Source organism: Dromiciops gliroides, chromosome 5, assembly GCF_019393635.1.
Source record: "Dromiciops gliroides isolate mDroGli1 chromosome 5, mDroGli1.pri, whole genome shotgun sequence".
NCBI classification, from domain to species: Eukaryota; Metazoa; Chordata; class Mammalia; order Microbiotheria; family Microbiotheriidae; genus Dromiciops; species Dromiciops gliroides.
Window position 1 is genome coordinate 33,791,619 of NC_057865.1, and position 22,707 is coordinate 33,814,325.

Sequence of the window (22,707 nt, forward strand, 5' to 3'; positions counted from 1 at the left end):
CAAATCTATCTCCATGACTTCAAATTTACATATATTATGTCACTTCTATGTTAAATGGGGTCTGTTTGGAAATTTGAGTTTTTAACATCTGGGATACTTTAGTACTTAGCCATAATTACAGTAAGGGGCATATGAGAACCAGTTTCAGTTCAAGCAGATTTACTTAATCTTTATTTTTTCATTGAGGTTTAAGTGGAAGAGATGCCATTAAAAGAGAAAGCAACTTTGATGTTTGACAGACATAATTTATCAAATGAGATGATGTATGTAAAGTTCTTTGTAAACTCTAGTAGTTGGCCTCCACCAGTTGCGGACGACCATGGATCAGCGCCTTGAAGAGCCACAGGCCACAGTGTGGCTGTGCAGTCCAATACGGGAGCTGCAGCTCCTGAGTGACTTACAACTGGTAACTGCCACATCCCGTGTTGTATCTACCCCATCAGGAGTAGCTGGAGTGTCCTCTCCAGGGCGCTGGCCTGGGCAGATCAATATGGAAAACAAGCTGTTGCCCATGCAGCAGGTTTTCCCTCTCAGCGAAATTGGTGGATCCAAAGGAGAGGCAGAGCCAGTACAGTTTGGGACCAGTGCCACCACAGGAGTTGCCAGAGGGATGTGATGTCCAACATCCAACTGCCTAAGGGACTCCGACTCCTGACTTTTCCTCGGGGTTAATTAACTCCTGAAGCCTTTCCCATATATGGGTATAGCCACAAGGCAGCGGAGGTTTAAAATCAGGGTTTCCTTCCCTTAGGCGGGTTGCCTGCCAAGGCTAAGGAGCCCCACCTACCCAAAACGACTGGTTTTAAGGCGCCAGTGACTCACCTTCACCCCTTCTCCTGTTAGTAGAAACAGTTCCACCATGAGAAGGCCAGGAGTTGGGCTTCGGTTGTCAGAGGCTATTTGAGATGCACACTATTGGAGCATTTTATATAAACCTTTGTAAACTCTAAAGCATTATTTACATAATTGTGAAGAATTATTTTATTCTTTTCATCTACTTTGATTAAATTCAGATAGAGATGTCCCTGGTACAGTATTTAGTATAAATGTTAAATTCACTTTATTTACCTTAAACAACAAAAAGAAAGTAATTCTTTGTTCAATATAAAGGAATAATAGGATAGGGATCTGCCCCAAGAGGCTTTTTAAAAAAAAACCAAAACAAATTTCAGGAACTAAATGAGAAAAATGAGATAACAAGAACAATAATAGCTCAAACTTGTGTCATGTGTTAAGGTTTGTAAGGCCCTTTACGTACATTATCTCATTTGATAAATTAAAAATCTGTCAAAGCATGGACTTTTTTTTTTCATCAGCCTATTTCTTCTAGTTCAACCAAATGATAAAGATTAAATAAAGCTTCTCAAAATATTATTTTTGTCACTATTATCCTTCTCTTTGTTGTCATCATTAGTAACTGGTGTGAGCATTCCCTCCTCCCCATGGAGATAGAAATTCCTCAATGCTTTACTCTTTGGGATTCTTGCCTGCATTTCCCCTATAAATCCTCCATCTAACAACATGTGGGGGATAATATTTAAAATTTAAAATTCCAGGGGTTCTATGTGATGAATATTTTAATGACAGCATTTCTTTACATTGATAGTATTGCAGAGACAATGAATGTTCCACCAGACCACACATTTGGAATATTTCTGCGTCCAGATGATTATGGTAAATATACAGCTCTCTTTCAAAGTGTAAAAATCCATGGAGTTCAATTAAATATTGCCTTCCTTTAAAAGTTCCACATTAAAAAAAAATCACAAGGTTGTGTTTTTGTTAATAAAACAAAACAAAGTGAGGAAAAAAACATTCATTTTGTGTCATTTTATTGGAAGAATGAAAAGCTTTATTCCTTGGTAGTGTATCCCTTTAAACTTAAAAAAAATACATTGGATCTCATTGAAAAAATACAAGATCATATAAAATATGCCTAACAAACCAAAAAAATAAGGATAATAAAACATTCATTTTTTTCCCCTTCAGTATCCCCTGCCCTTAGCAAAGTGTCTGGCAGAGAGTTGATACTTAAAAAATGTTGATTTGGATTTAAATAGTGTAATGAATGACCAAATAGTTGAGACTAATCCTTGAGTCATGAGAGGTTGCATGGCATTATGGGTAGAGAGCTGCCTTGGAGCCAGGATTAAGTTCTGCCTCTCATGTACACTGACTCTTTGACTATACAAATCACTTAACTTCTTACACAATATTGTCTAAGAGGTTATTAATTGCTATTAATTGCTGTGAAGGTGTTAACATATTGGAAGAGGGAGTAGCCATATCTGGAGTTCTTTAGACCAACCAAATCACAGGGTCTAGTCTCCATTCTTTTTTTTGTTTTGTTTTTTTGATGGGGCAATGACAGTTAAGTGACTTGCCCAGGGTCACACAGCTAGTAAGTGTTGTGACGAGGAGTAAGGTGGAAGAAGGTTGGGAAGGTAGAAGGGACCAGGTTATGAAGGGGTTTGAATGGCAGATGGATTTTCTATTTGATCTTGGAGGTGATCTGTAGCCATTGGAGTTTATTGGATGGGTTGAGGGCGACATGATCAGACCTGTGTTCTATGAAGGTCACTTTGACGAGTGGAGGATGAACTGGAGTGGGAAGAGACTCAAGGCAGGGTTAGAGCAGAACTTTTCTAGGCCTGCACATTCTGTGCTGTCCCGGTTCGGGTCTTCCAATAAATCTACTCTGAGAGATCTACCCAATGTGCTGGGAGATTTCTTCATATTCTTTTGGCATTTTGAGGATAGCCAGTAGACCAGGAGGGCCGTCTATTCTCATCATGTGACCAGCCTATCTTCCTTTTTTTTTTTTTCTGGGGCAATGAGGGTTAAGTGATTTGCCCAGGGTCACACAGCTAGTGTCAAGTGTCTGAATCTGGATTTGAACTCAGGTCCTCCTGAATCCCGGGCTGGTGCTTTATCCACTGCGCCACCTAGCTGCCCTTTTTTTTTTTGAACACACACATTATCCAGGTATTCAATCTTAGTTCAGGTTTGAAAGACTGTATTCTGAGTACCTTTAAAAAAAGTTGAGATATGTTAGGTTTGAAATTATATGCCATCAAATCAACAAAATTTTGCCGAGTTTGGTTTATATATAAATAATTGTGATCTACCATATCTGCAGCTCATTGCAAATCCATGCCTGTACTGACCATTCTGTTTCCACCCCAATGGTTTGTTTCTTTAACAGAGGGCTTCTAGCCTTTCTAGGTACTTCTAGTACCTAAGAATGGTGGTGAGTTACAAATGCAACAGTTAGCTCTGACCACAAATCTGTCAACAGATGGTTAAAATCTACTAATATCCGGATCGTTGAAACATTAAAGACTTCCTTTGTTGTCATTTAGTCATGTCTGACTCTTCATGACCCCATTTGGGGTTTTCTGGGCAAAGGTAATAGAGTGCTTTGCCATTTCCTTCTCCAGCTCATTTTACAGAAGAGGAGTTGAGGCAAACAGGATTGAATGACTTGCCCAGGGACACACAGCTATGAAGAGTCTGAGGCCAGATTTCAATTCATGAAGACGAGTCTTCTTGATTCCAAGCCCAGCGCTCTATCCACTGCGCCACCTGGCTGCTATAAAGATTTCCTTAATTATACAAAATAGGAACCTTCTTAGTCATGAAAAGAACAAGCTTTCAGGAGGTAGATGATCATTCTGGTCTCTAAAAATGAGGAGCTTTTGGCAGATTTAATTCTGATTCCCACATTAAATAGCCAGTTTGTTGGTGTAAGACTTCTTGGTGCAATGGAAACAATCCTCAATTCGGAGTCATGGTGCTTGGATTCAGGTGTAGACTGCAAACACTGGCCAAATCACAGCCTCTTTGGGCCTTAGACTCGTCATCTGTAAAATGAGAATTTTAGACTAGAGAACTCTACAATTCCCCAAAGTCTCCAATTCTGTTCCATCCTGCCCAACTATTTAATTGAAAATGGATTTTATTGGGAGTAGAGAATTCCCATGGCAGAATGGATAAAGCAACAGCACTGGATTCAGAAGGGCCTGAGTTGAAATTGATCCTCAGACACTTGACACTAGCTGTGTGACCCTGGGCAAGTCACTTAACCCTCATTGCCCCGCAAAAAAAAAAAAATGCTTTGAAGAAACGCCCTCTACCAATACACATAGGCACTTGTCTTACAGTCTAAGCATCTCAGAGAATTACTTGGTAACACTGAGGTAGTGAGTTACCCAGACTTCCACAGTCAGTATGTATCAGGTTAGACTTGAACCAACATCATCTTCCTGACTCAGAGGCCAGCTTTCCATTCAGTATACCATGGCAGACTCTTTTAATTGAAGGGAGAATATCAAGGCTTTTTTTTTTTTTTTTGAGGTGAGGCAATTGGGGTTAAGTGACTTGCCTAGGGTCACATAGCTAGTAAGTCATAAGTGTCTGAGGCCGAATTTGAACTCAGGTCCTCCTGAGTCCAGGGCCTGAGTCCACTGCACCACCTAGCTGCCCCCCCTAGCTGCCCCCAAGGTAGAATATCAAACGATCAATTTTTGTGATGACGCACAATTGATTTTGAGTAATTTCTTAAGTAGTGAAATAGTGCAAAACTACTGGCTTTGTCAGACATGTCTGTAAGTAACTGTATTTTTAATGGTAACAGTTGCTTTATGTGACTGGATTTAGATTTTTTTTTACCTATTCAATGAGGTTGATATGTTATTTTGCTATTATTATCATTGTTATAATTCAAATGGGGATGGTATTGCTGTATCTTTGGCACAAACCCAAGATGTTGTGGTTGGGTTCCTGACAGGAGCTGCCGACCTCATTTACAACCGACTGCCAGACCAGTACCTGCGTGGCAAGGACAGGGAGAGGGCAGTCTTTGCAGCAGTTCGTCAGCACCTGAAGAAAGTGAACTATCACAACTTTGACACTTTGCTGGCAGCATTCCGGCATTTCGACAGGGTCAGTGGTGTGACAGCTTGTCATTAATTTGTCCATGTAAATAAATCTTGTGGCAATATCACAGAGAATCCCTAGAATCTAGTTTTTTTCAAACTAGAAAATGTGGGCAGGTTTAAGTGGGAAGTGAAGAATCAGTTTTTGAATTTAAAGTTGAAGTGCAGAGTTAGGGAATTTTTCATGAATTTAAGCTATGAAGAAGAGCAGCTCGCTCTGTAGAATTTACCAGTTATGAGAGCCATAATTATGGGTGCTGATTAGGACTTTGCTCTAGGTTGCTGACATCTGGGGGAGGTTGTGTGCCACCATCCTTGGGATTCTGTGGCACCTCTCCTGGAACTTGGCATTACCTACCTTGGTGCCCTTTGTTTACTGCCTCCCTCCTTGCCATCTGTCCCATGCCAATGGGCTATCAGCCATGATGAAGGGGTTTAAGGCCATGGGTTCTGTGGGACCAACCAACTGGTAGGAATGCATCCTGGGATTGGAGACCCATACCACATCCTTTATGGATGGGAATTGCTTTAGATCAGTGGTGATGTCTACATGTGTTGGAACCCAAGTTCTCCCCACACCCCAGAAGGGCTCTTTTCCCTCTCAGCTGACTTTGCCTTAGGCACCAGAATTCTTAGTTAAGTCACTAACAGTCACCAGTCTACCAGTCACTCACCCTGAAAGTGGGAGGAAAAAGAGAAACAAGATGCTTTATGCTTTGTTTTTACCCAGAGAAACAGGGAATTGGGACTAACTATATTACAATGCTTAATGGGAAGAGAATTTCAATTTCTCCTAAAAATAAGAGTAGCATCACACTTGCCTTCAAATGTTGAATATGATGCTTAAATTTGTTTCTCTAATGTTTATTATCATTTTATATTATCCACTACTTGTTTTATTATAGGCCTCATTTGGTTCCTTTCCAGGTTTCAGGTTCTGCACCTCTACTGGAATGAAAGATAGCAAGTTTAATTTAAAAAATTGCTTCATTATCTTTTTGATGAACAAATATTTCTCTTCCATCTCATTCATTAGAAAAACAATAACAACAGCAAAAAAAAAAAAAACCAAACAAAAACCAAATCCAAAAACCCTTATGCAAAGGCATATAGTCAAATATTTCATTTGCCTTGGCCATACCAAAAAATGTGTGTCTCATTCTGCATCTTGAATCTATTGCCTCTCTATGAGGAGGTGGGTAGCATACTTTATAATTAGTCTTTGAACTATAAAACACTGTATAAATGTTAGCTATTATTATTGTTGATGATTTTGGTCATTGAATTAGAGTTCTTAAGTCTTTCAAAATTGTCTCAACAATGCTCTCACTTCACTCTGCATCACTTCATAGAAGTCTTCCTAGGTTTTTCTGAAACCATCTTCTTTGTTATTTCATAAGGTCCAATTAGCATCTTATTACATTCATTTACCATAATTCAGCTCTATTCCAATCAATGGGCAACACTTTAGCTCATAGTCTTTGAAACTACAAGAAGAGCTTCTTCTATAAGTATTTTTGTACACATGCACCTTTCCCTCATTTTTGACATCTTGGGTTATAGGGCTAGCAGTGGTATTGCTGGGTTAGAGTATATAGACAATTTAGCAATTTTTGGGGCATAGTTCCAAATTGCTTTCAAAAATGGTTGGATCAATGCATAGTTCCACTAACTGTACATTAATGTACCTGTTTTCTAGTAATAGTTTAATACATATTATTTAAAAGGAACTTATTTTATAAGAATATCTATGTATACACAACTCCACTTTCTCACAAAATTAGTGGTTAGAGGCTACCTAACTACCCAATTTGCTTGTATAGAATCTTGCTTGACACAAAACCTTTTATATGTGATTTTGAGCACATAAAATTACAGACTAGATGCTGGCTATTTTGAAAATTAGCAACAAACTAAAATTAGATATGTCAGCTAAAATAAGGCATTACCCCCATTCAAAGCTAGCTCAATTTCAAAGATTGATTCAGGAAAAAAGTACACATAGAAATGGATTGAATGTAAAACTCCCTGATGGAATGATAGTGCACATTTATTTCTGTCTATATCCATCAATCAATCCTAAACATTTATTAAATGCCTACTATGTCCCAGGCACTGTGTCAAGTGCTGAGGAAACATAAAGAGGCAAAAGACAGCCCCTGTCCTCAAGGAGCTTACAATCTAATGGGGGAAACAATATTCAACGACATATATACAAAGCCAGCTATATACAAGATAAATCAGGAAATAATTAAAAGAGGAAAAACAGGAAATAATTAAAAGAGGAATTAAGAAGAGTTAGGGAAGGCTTCTTGTAGAAGGTAGGATTTTGACTGGGACTTAAAAGGAAGCAAGAAGCTGAGTAGTCTGAGTGGAGGAGGGATAGCAAGGCCACTGTCATTGGACTGAAGAGTACATGTTGGGGTGTAAGGTGTGAGAAGACTGGAAAGATAAGAGGGGGCTAAGACATGAAGGGCTTTGAATGCCAAGCAGAATATTTTGTATTTGTTCTTGGAGGCGATGGGGAGCCACTGGAGTTTACTGAGTAGCTTTCCATTCATAAATGAGCGAAGAAGCATTTATTAAGCACTTACAGTATGCAAAGCCCTGTGCTAAGTGCTGGGGATACAAATAAAACAGTAAGAAGAAGTCCCTGCCCTCAAGGGGCTCCATTCGAAAGGTAGAGGCAATACATATGAAAGGTTTTTGCCACAAGTCCTATGGAAAGGTCCCATGATCCTCAGGGGGTGGTGACAAAGCAGATGACCACGTCTCTTCTCTAATGTCATTTCCGTCAGTAAAATCATAGCATTTTCTGACGTTGAATCTTTTGACACTGGGTTGGGAGCATTGTTGTTACACAGGCTCTTGGCTTCAGGCTCCTGGGCTGTTTCCGTCAGGGCTGAGGGGAGATGGTGGTCAAGGTGGCGGTGGTGGTTTGACATACCGAGTGCATGCTGCCTCCTGTTTCTCCTTCAGGGCACTTTGCCGCTTGAGCTAGGTTGGGTTTACCTGCCCTGTGCAGGTGTGGCAGTTGCTTGGGATAGTTGGTCCTTTGCCCACAGGAGCTGCTTCCCCAGACAATGGTCGTGAGGGCTGGGCCAGAAGCAGGGCTGGTGGTCTGGGGCACCTGCCTTCATCCACCTGTTGGTGATAATTGACCAGCAGCTGTTGTCGGTGGTGATGACGAAGGCAGGCCCCTCCCTCATGATATTCATCCCCTTAATGATGGCTCTGGGGCCCAGGCTGGAAGCAGGCTTGGAGAACATTGCCATTCCCCAAACTCTTGGGTTCAGGTTTCTGATGGGAGATGATGCCTTGCCTGGCACACGGTGCCTCTTGCGGGTGGTTTAAGGGGATGACTCCTTGTCCACAGGAGTTCCTCCCTAGGACAATGGCTGAGAGGAGTAGACAGCTGGTCTGGCTGTTGCTGCCACCCATGAGGCTCTAGTACTCTGCTTGTATTTAGATATTGCGTGTGATATTCTGGACAGAGTCAGAAGGGGCGTGGCTTTGAGTTCTGACTCTCACTCACTAGTTGATATAGGGCAAGTCACTTTACATCCTAAAGAAGGTCTTTGGGCTAGATTGTCTAAGGGTCCTTTCGGTTTAAAAATACTTGATTCAGGGGGCAGCTAGGTGGCACAGTGGATAAAGCACTGGCCTTGGATTCAGGAGGACCTGAGTTCAAATCCAGCCTTAGATACTTGACACTTAACTAGCTGTGTGACCCTGGGCAAGTCACTTAACCCTCTCATTGCCCCACCAAAACAAAAAAAAGATGCTTGATTCCATGTCGTAAACACTATTTCAATGTTCACTTAACCCTCTCATTGCCCCACCAAAACAAAAAAAAGATGCTTGATTCCATGTCGTAAACACTATTTCAATGTTCATCACTGCAAGAGGTACAATATTTTGCATATTCTAATCCTCCCCAAAGGTTTCTACCTTTACAACTTTTCTCACATAAGTATCTTTTCCACTTACACAGCCTGTACCCTGATGTAGGTGGTCCTTATCGCCTCTCATCTGGACTGTTGCAATTGCCTTCTGGTCGGATTTCCTGCTCCAAGTCACTCCCCACTCCAGTCCGTCCTTCACTCAGCTTCCAGAGTGACCATCCTAAAGTACAGGTCTGACGACATCACCTCCACTCCCCTCTACTTAACCTCTAGTGACTACCTCTTACCACCAGGATAAAACAGGAAATCTTCAGTTTGACTCTTAAAGCCCTGTAGAACCCGGTCCCTTCCTACTTTTCCATACTCTTGGACTTTAGTCCCCTCCACACGCTCTATGATTTAGCCACACTGACCTTGCGGTTTCTCACATACTACTCTCCATCTTCAGATGCTGCACCTTTTCATTACCCCCCTCCACTGCCAGTACTCTCCTTCCTGCTCACCTTTGCTGCTGACTTCCTTCAAGGCTTAGTTCCAAGTTCACCTTCTGGGAATTCTTTCCTGTGCATCCCTCCCTTTACTCCTCAGTGTCTTCCCTCTGACATTTCCTTCTACTTCCATTTCCCATATATCTCATGGATACATAGCTTTTTGCACATGGTCTCTCCCATTGGAATGGGAGCTGCTTGAGGGCAGGGTCTATTTTCCCCTTTCTTTGTATTCCCAGTGTTTTCTTAGCTCAGTGCTTGGCTCACAGTAAGCACTTCATCATTGTTTGATTGGTGGTGGTTTTTGAATTTTTTTTTTGGACTGGGCAATGAGGGTTAAATGACTTGCCCAGGCTCACACAGCTAGTATCAAGTGTCTGAGATCATATTTGAACTCAGGTCCTCCTGAATCCCGGGCTGGTGCTTTATCCACTGCGCCACCTAGCTGCCCCCTTGGTGGTGGTTTTTGGGGAGAGGTAACTGTCACCCAGACCCCTGTGCAATAGTTTGAGGCTCCTTTAACTCTATGAAACTAGAGGCCGAGATCCCTAATATAGAAAAAAGCTCTCTGCTTACTTACGTGACTTCTTTTTGTCATTTCATGGGGCATGAACAGTGACTGCATAGACAAGAAATGGGATGTTTCTTTGCTCTCTTGTGCATCTCCTTATATTCCCTTGACTTTTAGTCCCTTTCTGCTGGTGGACACGATCCGTAACCTTCAGGCCACCACAGCACACTGAAACACAACAGGAACATCTGTTCCTTGGTTGGACACTATGTCTATTTGATTTTTCCGGGTCTTGTTCTTTTTGTATTAGTTATCTCTAAAACCTACTTTGCAAACCCAGCTCAATAACTGTTTACTTAGTTATAGAAATGATCATGATTCTCCTGGCCATAGGAAGAGAAAGGTAGAAGGGATTGTAGAGATCATTCAATGCAGCCATCTCATTTTACAGTGGGGGAAACTGAGGATGAGAGTTGGGAAGTGATTAGCCCCCGGTCGCAGATAGTGGCAGAGCTGACCTCTCTATCCTAACTTGTCTCTCTGTGCTTTCTCTATGCCGTGAATGCTCTCCCTTCTTGCCTTAACCTGGGATCAATGAATCTGTTTTTTCTCAGAATTTGTATTTTGATCATTTGTTGTTCAGTCATTTTTCAGTCTCTTTGTGATTCCAGTTGGGGTTTTCTTGGCAAAGATGCTGGAGCGGTTTGCCATTTCCTTCTCCAGCTTATTTTACAGGTGAGGAAACTGAGGCAACCAGGGTGAAGTGACTTGCCGGGATCACACAGCTAGTAAGGGTTTGAGATTTAAACTTAGGAACATGAGTCTTCCCAACCCCAGGCCTGCTGCTCTCTGCACTATGGCGCCACCTAGTGGTCCCAGTTGTGACAACAGCATTTCAATAAAATTGATTTCTTTGGTAATTGACTTTTGTTTTGGGCATTTTTAAAATACATGACTCTGAAAAGGGGTCCCCAGGCTTCCACAGGCAGACAAGGGGGTCCAGGATACAGGTTCAGGATCTCTGCGTAAGTGTCTTTATCTTCTTCTGAGGCTCAACTCAGGTGTCTCTGCCTAGGGGAGTCTTTCTTTATTCCCTAGAGGTTTGGGTTCTTTCTGTCCTTGAGTTAATTTTGTGTTGACTTATCTGCATGTATCTTTTCCCCTCTCCAGTTGAATGGAAACTCCCAGAGGGCAAGGACTGTTTCATTTTGTCCTTGTATCACCAGCGTCTATAGAGCCTAGTGCCTGGTACCTGGTTCAGTAGGAGATCCACATATGTCATTAAATTGAATTGTGAGAATCATCCTAAAGGAAAACAAGTTACATGTTTCCTATACAAGTTCAGAAGTGGAGCGATGCCCTGACTTTGTTAGGTTGGAAGTGTTTTGATGCCATTCCCTTAAGAGGCAGCACATTTCCCTCTCATGTTGTCTTCCCCCTTCTAATGTGGATCTGCAGAAGAGTGGGTAGCTTTGAGGCCCTCTGTGAGACACCCATTGAAATTCATATATAGCTCACAGACCTGTTCTGGTGTCTTCCTTTGCCACCCAAGTGGATTATTGGTTCAAAACAAACATTTGATCCAGCAATTCTACAACATTTTGTACCCCTGTCTCCCCAGAACCTAGCTTATGGAATAGTAGGCACTAATAAATGGTCTTGTTGAATAGATTATTTCCTTTGGGACAGTGTTTCCTGGATCCAAGAATGCCTTCCTTCAGATTGAGAAGATTCTTCTTGTTGTATATACATGGACTACCTTCTCTCACAGGCTACCGTGCCACTAGTAGGAAAGGGCAGAGGACATGTATGGCCACAAAGCCATATACATGGAGACCCCATTTGTCCAGGGTACACAAGTAGAGTGCACATATGTAGAGAAAAGAATAAGCATTTATATAGCACTTACTGTACACCAGGCTCTGTAGTGCTTTACACATGGTATCTCATTTGATCCTCACAACAACTCTGATTATTATTTCCATTTTGCAGAAGAAGAAACTGAGGCAATCAGCGATAAAAGGATTTGCCTAGGAGCACACAGGTAGCATGTGTATGAAAGTTGTATTTGAGCTGAAGTCTTTCTGACTCCAGGCCCAGAGCTATATTCACTGTACCACTTAGCTGGCTCTATGGGATACATATGGGTAGCGGAGGTCTAGGAAGGGGACACCCATGCCAAGAACCTGTGTTTCCAGGCCATACTTGTGGAGGGGTGCATATGTAAGATCACAAATAGCCAGGCGATTCACAGAGGGCTGGGGCTACTCACATTTCTGAACAATATTTATAATGTGCCATCTAGTTATTATACTATCTACAAAATAAACACTCACGCAGCTTGATCATTGGTTCCTGATATAGATATATGACTTTATGCAATAGTAAGCCTGAAGTAATGGTGAGTGACAGTTATTTCATTTGAACAAGGTGAGAGACAACCCCCGGGAGCACAACACCACTTTTGCTTTTCTACTTTATTTCTAACAGAATGGAGATGGGTTGATAGACAAACAAGAGCTCCAGAGAGCCTGTTGTCAGATGAACCTGGAACTAGATGAGGCTCTGCTGGATGAACTGTTTAATTACTGTGATCTGGATAAGGACGGCAGGATTAATTACCAAGAGTTCACCAATTTTCTGAACTGGAAAGACAAAATGCCCATTAAGGAATTTGAAGAAAAGATTCTCATCAGAGGTTTGTGATTTTAAAAAATGGTTTTGAATGAATGAATAAAACAAGCATTGATTGTTGTGGTGGTGCATGCCCATGCTCTCCATTTTTAATGGGGCTGAGGCTGGCCCATCTCCTGAGCTTCAGAACTCTGAACTACAGTGTGCTATGCCCATTGGGTGTCTTCATTAGGTTACAGCATCGGTGTCATGAGCCCTTGGGAACAGAGGGCCACTAGGTTGCCTAGAGAAGGACAACCTGCTTTGGAAGCTGAGGCTGGTGGATCACTTGAGTTGGGGAGTTTTGAGCTGCAGTGGGCCATACTGATTGGGTGTCCACACTAAGTATGTCACCAATATGGTGAGTCTGGGATTGGAGATCCACCAGGCTGTATAAGGAGGGGCAGATGACCCTGGTTAGAAAAATGGAGTCAGCTAAAGCTGCTGGGCTGGTCAGTGTTGTGATTGGCCTATGAGTGGCCATTGTACTTCCAGCCTAGGCTAATTAGGGAGAGTCAGCCTCAAAAAAAATCCCAAGAAAAAAAAAGATGTAAGCTGCTTGAGTGCAGGGGGCATTTTTTTTTTTTTGGTGTGCCAGATCTTAGTACACTGCTTGGCATGTGGTAAGCCTTAATACATGACTGACTGACTGACTTTGGCAAGAAGTAGGAAACATCATCATGTGACTCTTAAGTAATGACAGCTTATCACAGTAGACATTTTCTGTTACTTTCATAAAGGGAAAAAAATGTCAGAAGATCCTGAATGCCTCCGTACCACTGGTATAGAATTAGAAGGCCAGGTTGCTCCTCTGATCCAGCCTGAAGATATTGTACAAGAAGAACCTGGGAAACCCATGAAGACTCCCCGCACTCTCTCGAGACCCACAGATAAAGTATTTGCTGATTATAAAACAACTTCTTCTCAGATTAATTCAGTTGTAGGAGGCATTTCTCCAATGAGTGAGTATGGTAGATTTTTGTTTTTTTAAAGAACCAAGAATCACATGGAAAATCAAGAAAACATTCTCTTTATTTTACCTAGACTGAAACAATGGCAAATCAAGAGTTAAACATAATGAACATTTTACAAAAATTTGACTTGCACTGTGATTGGTTACTAAGGGTATTTACCCATCCCAGAAGTTTTTAGGAAAAGAGTGGACATCAATTACTCTGGCAAGGGGAGGAGATTAAATGACTTCTTCGATTGCCTTCCAGTTGCAAGGTGTCTTGGTCTCCTCCCTTCTCCCTCCTTTCTCAATCTCCTCATCTTCTTCCTCATTCCTCTTCCCTTTACTCCCTCCCCCTTCTTTTTCCTTTTGTTCTTTACATCAGAGCAATTTCCACATATGATACTCATGATGAGTCATTTAAAAGTCAATTGACACAAGTGATGGCAACTGGAAGTATACGCAACATTAGAGACCCACAGTCCCCTACCAGCTCTCTCCTGAAAGGACTGAAACACATTTCCTCATTTTTGGGGCAAAGACTGGGATTTTTTTGACTGTGCTTTATAATTGCTTGGGGGTTTTCATTTTGTTGCTCTTGAAATTACATCATCGTATTCACTATGGAGGTTGAGTTCCCGGCTCTGCTAGCTTCACTCTATTGGTCCATATGCCCCATTATAATGGCATTGGAGGGGAAAGGGAGGAAGAGGAGTTGTAGGGAAGCAAGTTTAAACTTAATATAAGAGCTAGCTGGAGGTAGAACTGGATGCTTGGGAAGTAGCAAGTTCTCCCCAATGGAAACAGATGGTTTAGCCTTGGGTTCCGATGCTGCCTCAGACATTTAGTAGCTGTGTGGCCCTGGGCAAATTGCTTAACCTTTCTGTGTCTCAGTATAATTATCTGTAAAATGGGGGTAATAAGATTGCACATACCTTCCAGAATTGTTGTGAGGACCAACCTTTTTGCAAACCTTAAAGTGATATGTAAATTCTAGTTATTGTTATTATTATTGTTCTTATGTTTTTCTGAGTTCCTTATATTCAATATTTGTTATGGCCCAAATAAGATTTCATGACATTCATATGGTACTCACATTGTTTCTGTTTTTTTGCTATGATCACAAAAAGTTTTGATCTGATTATATGTGTATACACATACGAATATGTGTGTTTATGAGAGACAAAGATGGAGGGGTAAGAGAGAGTTAGAGAGAGAGAGGGAGGAAGACTAAGAGCAAGAAAGACAATGCAGAGAGACAGACAGACAGAGACACGCACAGAGGCAGAGAACATGACCTTTATGCTTTTGACCTCTTTGGGGTAACTGTTCAGTAGGGGCAGCTGGGTATTACTATGGATAGAGCACTGGACGTAGAGTCAGCAAGGCCAGTTCAACTATTGTCTCATTTATGTAGTAGTCATGTGATTTTGGGGAAGTCACCTAACTTCTTTTATACTGTTTCCTTATCTGCAAAACTGGGATAATAGTACCTATCTCATAAGGTTGTTGTGAAGTTTAAGTGATATAGTATATTTGAAGGGCTAGTCTACAATGCTGTGTAAAGGTTAGCTCTTCTTATTAGTGGAGTTTCTGGGTCAAAGGGCATGAATGGTTCATATTGTTGCCTAATTCCAAAATATTTTCCATAATGATTGGATCCATTCCCCAGCTCTCCTAAGAGTGTATTGAGTGCTTCTCTCCCAGGGTTCTCCAGCACTGACTCTATCTGCCCTTCACTGTCTTTGCCAGTTTCCAGCCCCACAATTCCTTTGTCTATGATGGTAGGAGGCTTTGTAGAGGAGAGAGAGGTTCTCATCTCTCCACTGAGGAGGAAAGAACAAGGAACTTCACGCTTCAGCTTAAATCTATCCATGTTAAGTAGAGATGAACATACATAATATTTGAAGATCCATAGAATGGTAACTGGAGAAAGTATAGGGTAGAAGAAGAAGGCAGGGGCGGGGAACAGAGCCCAGAGAAAAGCCTAAAGGAGTGAGATTCCTTGCTCCTTGGGGGCCTGCTGCTGGCAGGGAGCAGGGTGAGACTGGGGATCAGGAAAGCTCATCTGGTGCACAGGGAAGCCTCAGGATCCCATCTCATTTCCATCACAGTGGCTTTCAGGCAAGTTACTTGTGTTCAGGCTCAGTCATGGTTGTGCAGGGGAGTCTGTCTCTCAGAGAGCCCAGGTCTCTGAAGTGCACTTGATCTGCTAACCTCCAAGAAGGAAGTGGAGGAGAGAAGTAGGTGGCTACCAGGGAGGCATGGTAGTTAGAGAAGGTTCAGTAGTGATCATCTCTCTTTACCCCAGGATGCAATAATGAGAATCATGCAAGGGGCCATGGTGTATGGCAGGTAGAAGTTGGAGGAGAGGAGGAAGACTTGCTGGAAGTACACCAGGAGAGGGCTTATGCCCCTCTACGTTTTAGTGGCCTAGAACAAAGTCCTATTTATACTACCCTAGTTATATCACTGCAGGTTAAGAGTGGTTAATTTAGATCAAGGCAAATGACCACCATTGCTATTATCAAACTTTGGTACATCAACAATTCCCTCCTATTTTTAATCCCTGCCTCCCCTCCCCTCCCTGTCATTCCTTCCTTCTTTCCTTCCTTCCTTCCCTCCTTTTCTCCCTCCTTCCTTCCTTCCTTCCTTCCTTCCTTCCTTCCTTCCTTCCTTCCTTCCTTCCTTCCTTCCTTCCTTCCTTCCTTCCTTTCTTCCTTCCTTCCTTCCTTCTTTTCTCTCTCCCTGTCTCCTTCTCTTCCTTTCTTCTTCTACAAGTTTCATATCCCCCTGACTATACTAGTATCCAGACTCCATATCTCCATCTAGTGCACAAATAAAACATGAGAGACTTTGTTAAATTCCTCCCTAAAATCCAGGTTTGACCTTGATTTCCTTGTTAAAATCCCATCAAGAAGGGAACTGGAGTTGTTCTGGCTTGACATTCTTCTTCAACTTGTGCTGTCTCTTAATGGTCACAATTTCCCTTTCTAAGTTCTTACAAATAATTCCCTTAAAAAGTTCTCTAGAATCTTGCAGAGAGTCAAAGTAAAGCTCAGCAGCCTGAACTTGGAAGAATCCACCTTCTTCCCCCTTTTGAGAACCAGACTGTTGACCATTTCAGCCCTGTGGCAGCTGCCTTTCTCAAAGGTCATTGACCATGTCCCAGCAGTCACTTTAGAAAGTAATTCCAGGACCCTAGGATGGAGTTCATCTGGGTCTGTTGCCTTGAACACTTTGAGAACAGTGACATGTTCTCATCATCTTTTCACTTACCTTTAGTGTCTTCTCTGTTAACCGTTTTTTCTATCCTTCCTAATCTATAGATGTTTTTCTTTGGCAGAGAAAATACAAGTAAAGTAGGAATTGAGTAATTCATAGATTAAGAACTGCAAGGCACCTTAGAGGTGATTGGGTTTGCCCCTCTCTTTTTACAGGTGAAGAACTGAGACCGAAGGTCACACAAGTAAGAAACAGCAGTGCCAGGATTCAAACCCAGATCCTCTGACTGCAGATTCTGGCTAGCCTTCTGCTGCACCATTTTACATATCTCTCTTGTCTTTCCCCTATCTGTTACTTTTATGCCACCCCCTTCCACTCAGCAGTAGGTAAACATAGTTAAAAAGCTCCTTTTTTGTGCTTAGATTTATTGGCAGCCTCAGTTCATTGTGACCTTCACTGCTCCTGACACCACTCTCCCAAGGATTGTATTACTCTATTGTATTCATCCTTAGTTTTACTATCTTTGCTTCAGTTGTCTAAATATGCCTTTAAAAAAATTTCTGTTGGCCAATGAAATACCATTTTAAAAATAGGACTTAGAATTCATTGGAACCTCTTTTTTATTTTTGCAGCGCAATGAGGGTTAAGTGACTTGCCCAGGGTCACACAGCTAGTTGAGTGTCAAGTGTCTGAGGCTGGATTTGAACTCAGGTCCTCCTGAATCCAAGGCCAGTGCTTTATCTACTGCACCACCTAGCTGCCCCAGAATTCATTGGTATAGGGAATTCCCAACCAGGAAACATGTTGTACCAACACAGATATCTACCTGTTCTTCAGCTTAGAGACTTAGTTGTCTGGGGCACTAGGAGGTTAAGTGTTTAGGATCACATAGCCAGTATATGTCAGCATAGCCAATGAGATATTTTCCCATTTACCTTGGTCTCTTTACAGTTCCTTCTTTATCATCTGAATCTTTTGTAGCTGCGAAGTCAGAATTATTTTCTTCAAGGTATACCATCCCTCCAGAGCTAGATCTCCTATGGAATTTAAGGCTATGGTATCCCAATAATCCTTTCTCTGACCTTCCCAAAATCTACTCTTCAAAAATATAGGGGGCATCCAACTATGCCAAGAGGCTCCTGTTTGTTCACCCCAAACTCTTAGGGTCACTTTTCCCCACAAGGTTTCCACTTATTTTCACTTCCAAGGTTGACTAGTTGTCAGTGATATTGGCGAGGGGATTCTTGATCAGGCCATATTGGATTGGATGAGAGGACTCCCCTTCTCTGGCATTCTCTGTTTCTGTGATTCCTGGAATTTTTGCTTTAACTAGGTCTTCCTTATTGGGCATCAGGTACAGAAAAACTGTTCCTCCTTTTGACTTTTTTTTTTTTTTTGAGGAATGAAATGAAGACAAATCAAGAAATTATTAGTTACTCTGCTCTGAGGAGAGAGTGCTCTAGCAAATGTTCAGATAGCTGAAGTCCTTCATCATTATGATGTTGTACTTCTTGCTAAGTTTGTTATCTATTTTTTCTTTTTGGTGAGGCAATTGGGGTTAAGTGACTTGCCCAGGGTCACACAGCTACTAAATAAGTGTCAAGTATCTGAGGCCAGATTTGACCTCAGGCTCTCCTGACTCTAGGCCCGGTGCTCTATCCACTGCACCACCTAGCTGTCTCTGTTATCTATTTCTTTAATTCTTCTTTTTGATCAAGAGGTCTGTAGTAGACTTCCATATGACTTCTTCCATTATTATATGAATGAGCCTCAGTCAAATATTCTCTATTATATGCCTCCTCTCTTGATGTGAGCTGTTTTTTTCCTACTAATTTGAGAGCTTTTATTTCCTTTTCTCATTAATTTTCATTTTGTAGGTATCCACACGTGTGGTGTTCCAACGATTCGCTCTGACCTCCCTGCCCCTCGTTATCGTAGCGTCAGTGATAAAACTAATTACGGTGATTCAGGAACTGCATATACATTGCTACACCCATCCATCTTCAGTGAAAAGGGAGTATTTGAAAGAGACTTCTTTAAGGCTAGATCAAAAGATGAGGTACAGTATGTTATTTCAAAGTATCGAGTAAATATTAACTCTCTCTGTATCTTCCTTTTTAGATGAAAACAAAACAAAACAAAACAAAACATGAAGCTTTCTGCTTCAATTTTTTGGGTGGGGCAATGGGGGTTAACTGACTTGCCCAGGGTCACACAGCTAGTAAGTGTCAAGTGTCTGAGGTCAGATTTGAACTCAGGTCCTTCTGAATCCAGGACCGGAGCTTTATCCATTGTGCTACCTAACTGCCTCCTGCTGCAAAATTAATCAGAATGCCTGAAGCAGAGAACCTTTTGGGTCACCCTGGATTTGGTTTTGAAGGTTTGTGCACAGTTCTGGGAAGAGCAAAGTGGAATGGATCTGTATGCATTTACAAATTATTTGTACATGCTTAAAATTTAGACAGCTGAAATGCATCCAAAAAAATGGGACAACTAAAAGTAAGAGTCAAGAACCAAACAAGCAGAAGAACAAAGCTGTTAAAGCACTGCCTCCAGCTCTGATCTTTCTGGATCATCTGTGTGTGATTTCATTTCACAGCTACCTCACCTGTGGTTTCAGCAAAGCTGGTGGGGAAGCACAAAGTCATGGCCATTGTGGTATGTGGTCCTCATTGTCTGACGGAGAGAAGTTCACAAGTTTGTCAAGTTGACCTTATGACAGGAAGCGTTTCATTCTCATTATGAGCTTACTATGGAGCTTGACTTTTTCCTCCACTTCTTAAAAACAGTGTTTTCTGGATGCTTTAAGAAAAATCAATGTCACTTCCCAGTGACATTGCTCCTGCCTTGTAGAATCGGAGAACTTGGGTTCTAATCCTGATTTTGCCATCTTGCATAATTCCTTTCACCTCAACAGGGCTTTGGTCCTTTATTTGTAAAAAGAGGGCACTGGATAACATCTAAGTTCCTTCCAAGTCTCTATCAATGATCCTAATTGTAGATAGAGAGGCTGTTTGTCTGGCTATAGGAATTTTAGGCATCACAGATGATGTAATTATTATTATTTTTTTTTGGTGGGGCAATGAGGGTTAAGTGACTTGCCCAAGGTCACACAGCTAATAAGTGTCAAGTGTCTGAGGCTGCATTTGAACTCAGGTCCTCCTGACTTCAGGGCCAGTGCTTTATCCACTGTTCCACCTAGCTGCCCCGCTTCCTTTGACTTTTTATTTTATTTTTCTTGCTTCTCATTCTTCTTTGTCACCCTACATTTTCCTTTTACTTTATCTTTTGCCTTTCTACCTTTTCTTTCTCCTCTTCTCTCTTCTCATTATCTCTGAATGACTATTAATCTAAACTGTCTTAATTTCTGCCTTTTTTTTTCCCCTGGGGCAATCAGGGTTAAGTGACTTGCCCAAGCTCATACAGCTAGTAAGTGTCAAGTTCCGAGGCCAGATTTGAACTCAGGTCCTCCTGACTCCAGGGCTGGTGCTTTGTTCACTGTGCCATCTAGCTGCCCCTATAAGTCCAATGGTCCCACTGCATCTGGGGCCATTTCCAGTGGTCCTGACCTATGTCTTTCTTTCTTTCTTTCTTTCTTTCTTTCTTTCTTTCTTTCTTTCTTTCTTTCTTTCTTTCTTTCTTTCTTTCTTTCTTTCTTTCTTTCTTTCTTTCTTTCTTTCTTTCTTTCTTTCTTTCTTTCTTTCTTTCTTTCTTTCTTTCTTTCTTTCTTCCCCCCCAGGGCATTGAGGGTTAAGTGACTTGCCCAGGATCACATAGCTAGTAAGTGTCAAGTGTCTGAGGCTGGCTTTGAACTCAGGTCCTCCTGAATCCAGGGCTGGTGCTTTATCCACTGCGCCACCTAGCTGAATCTAAACTATCTTAAACAAAAGCCATTGTGTCTTTGAGCCTTGGTCCCTACCATCTTTCTCTCTATCATGCATACATATGGCCCTAACACTTTATTTATATTGTTTTTTAAATTACACTTGTCCTTATTTTAAAATGATATCTTTATAGATTGCCCGGATATTACAGAATATTGGTGTCAACCTTACTGATGAGAACTTTGAACATGTGTGGAATTTGGCTTCTAAGAAACATCACAACGGAGAAGTTTGTGTAGAATCTGTGAGAAATGTCCTGGATGAAATGCAGCACGCCAGAAGAATTAGAAGGAATCAAGTATAATGAGCCTTTTTGTGGAGTTTATTCCACAAAAAGGAATGAGCCTTCCTTTGTTCCCTTAAACATTTACTTTGATAGACATTCAGATTTATTCTAGTAGTAGATATTATATTTGAATTCTGTAATCACTGTGGGAGATAACATATGCTATATATTGCTAATAAATTAGATGTTTTTATCCTCCAAATTTTTCCTTATAACTAATATTTCCAAACATATATATTTAAAAACATGTCTTTCATTTTACCTACTTTTAAAATAATTATTTTGTATTCAATTAGCAAACATTTTCTCCTGCTCCCACCTCTGACACTAACTACTCATGTAACCCTGGACAAGTAATTATACTTCCTAGGACTTCAGTTTCCTGATCATAGAATCCCTGGTGTCCTTCAAGACTTAGCTTAAACCAGACCATCTCCCTGTTGGTAGTCTTCCATCCAAAGCCTACATTGATTATATCAAACAGTTCTTGTGCATGCTGTTATTTTCAGGAAGTCCAGCCCTAAGTGTCCTGGGCCTCTGTGATGGGTTGCTCCCAAAGGAAATTCAGGAACTAAAAGGCTGCTATGGTCTCTTTGGAAGATTGTTCTGTCTCCTCCAGTTGTACTCTCTTCATGATGGTGTTCATTGCTGATCTATTCTGGTTCTCCTGGCTGCTATCCTTTCTCAGATGTCAAGGATACCCAGTTCTCCCTGGACACTCTAGATACTCATAGGGGAAGCCTAGGAGTTCTTAGGGCCTTGGCTGGTACTCACAGCTCTTCCCCATAGCTCATACATCCAGTTGCCAGACCTAGGGCTTCTCCATTTGAGCTTTGTCCCTTCTGTACACATGCACACAAATCACCCAAATCAAAGTCATCAATTTTAAAGCTGGAGGGACCTAGCCTAATCCCTTCATTTTATAGATGAAGAAGCTGAGGCATACTGTAGTTAATTCTGGAGTTTGATAATGACTAGAGATTATGGAATGGGAATGATATGGATGAACCTATACTTTAGAAAAATTATATTGGCAGCTGAGGGGAGGATGGTTTGGAATGAAGGGAGATGAGAGAAGGAGATCAATTAAAAGGCAATTGTAATAGTCCAGGCAAGAGGTGATCAGGACCTGCACCAGGGTTGTGGCAGTGTGAATGGGGAGAAGGGGACATATCGGAAATGTGAAAGTAGAAACCTTCACACCAAAATTTGGTAATGGATTGCATATTTGGGGTGAGTGAGAGTGGGGAGTCATGGATAAGTTTGGAAGGCTGGAGAATGTTGGTATCCCGTACAGTGATAGGAAAATTTGGAAAGGGAGATGGTTTGGGCATAAAGATAATGAGTTCCATTTTGGACACGTTGAGTTGAGATGCTTATGGGGCATCCGGTTTGAGATGTCTGAGAGTCTGCTGGAGATGTGTGATTTTTTTTAGCAGAGAGATTAGATATGGACACACACACACAGATATATACACACACATATACTTATATACACACACATAATCCATATACATATATAAACACATCTCTATATACAGATATTTCTGATATATGTGTGTATATATGTATATATATAGCTAGCTATCAGTCATTTGTATAGAACTATATCATCTATCTATCTATTTATCTCAGAATCATCTATATGGAACTGATAATTGTACCCTTGGAAGTGGAAGAGATCACTGAGTAAGACAGTATGGAGGGGGAAGAGAAGAGGGCCTATGGGCCAATACCTGACCTCAGTTTCCTTATCTGTACAGGTTAGCCATTGGACAAGATGATCTGTATAGTTCCTTCGACCTCTAAATGGATGATCTTACAATTTAATGATCATATATTTATA

General features: G+C 41.4%; 1 protein-coding gene across 1 annotated transcript in view; it reads left to right on the forward strand.

The window, feature by feature from the left end:
* Positions 1-20,992, forward strand: part of EFHB (EF-hand domain family member B) — a 41,102-nt gene extending 20,110 nt beyond the window's left edge. Inside the window, exons 8-13 of the mRNA XM_043968281.1 lie at positions 1,607-1,674; positions 4,790-4,944; positions 12,332-12,539; positions 13,255-13,476; positions 18,569-18,750; positions 20,709-20,992. Of these exons, the coding sequence (XP_043824216.1) occupies positions 1,607-1,674; positions 4,790-4,944; positions 12,332-12,539; positions 13,255-13,476; positions 18,569-18,750; positions 20,709-20,879 (1,006 nt within the window). The 3' untranslated portion in view covers positions 20,880-20,992. The remainder of the gene's footprint in view (positions 1-1,606; positions 1,675-4,789; positions 4,945-12,331; positions 12,540-13,254; positions 13,477-18,568; positions 18,751-20,708) is intronic.
* The last annotated feature ends 1,715 nt before the right edge of the window (positions 20,993-22,707 follow it).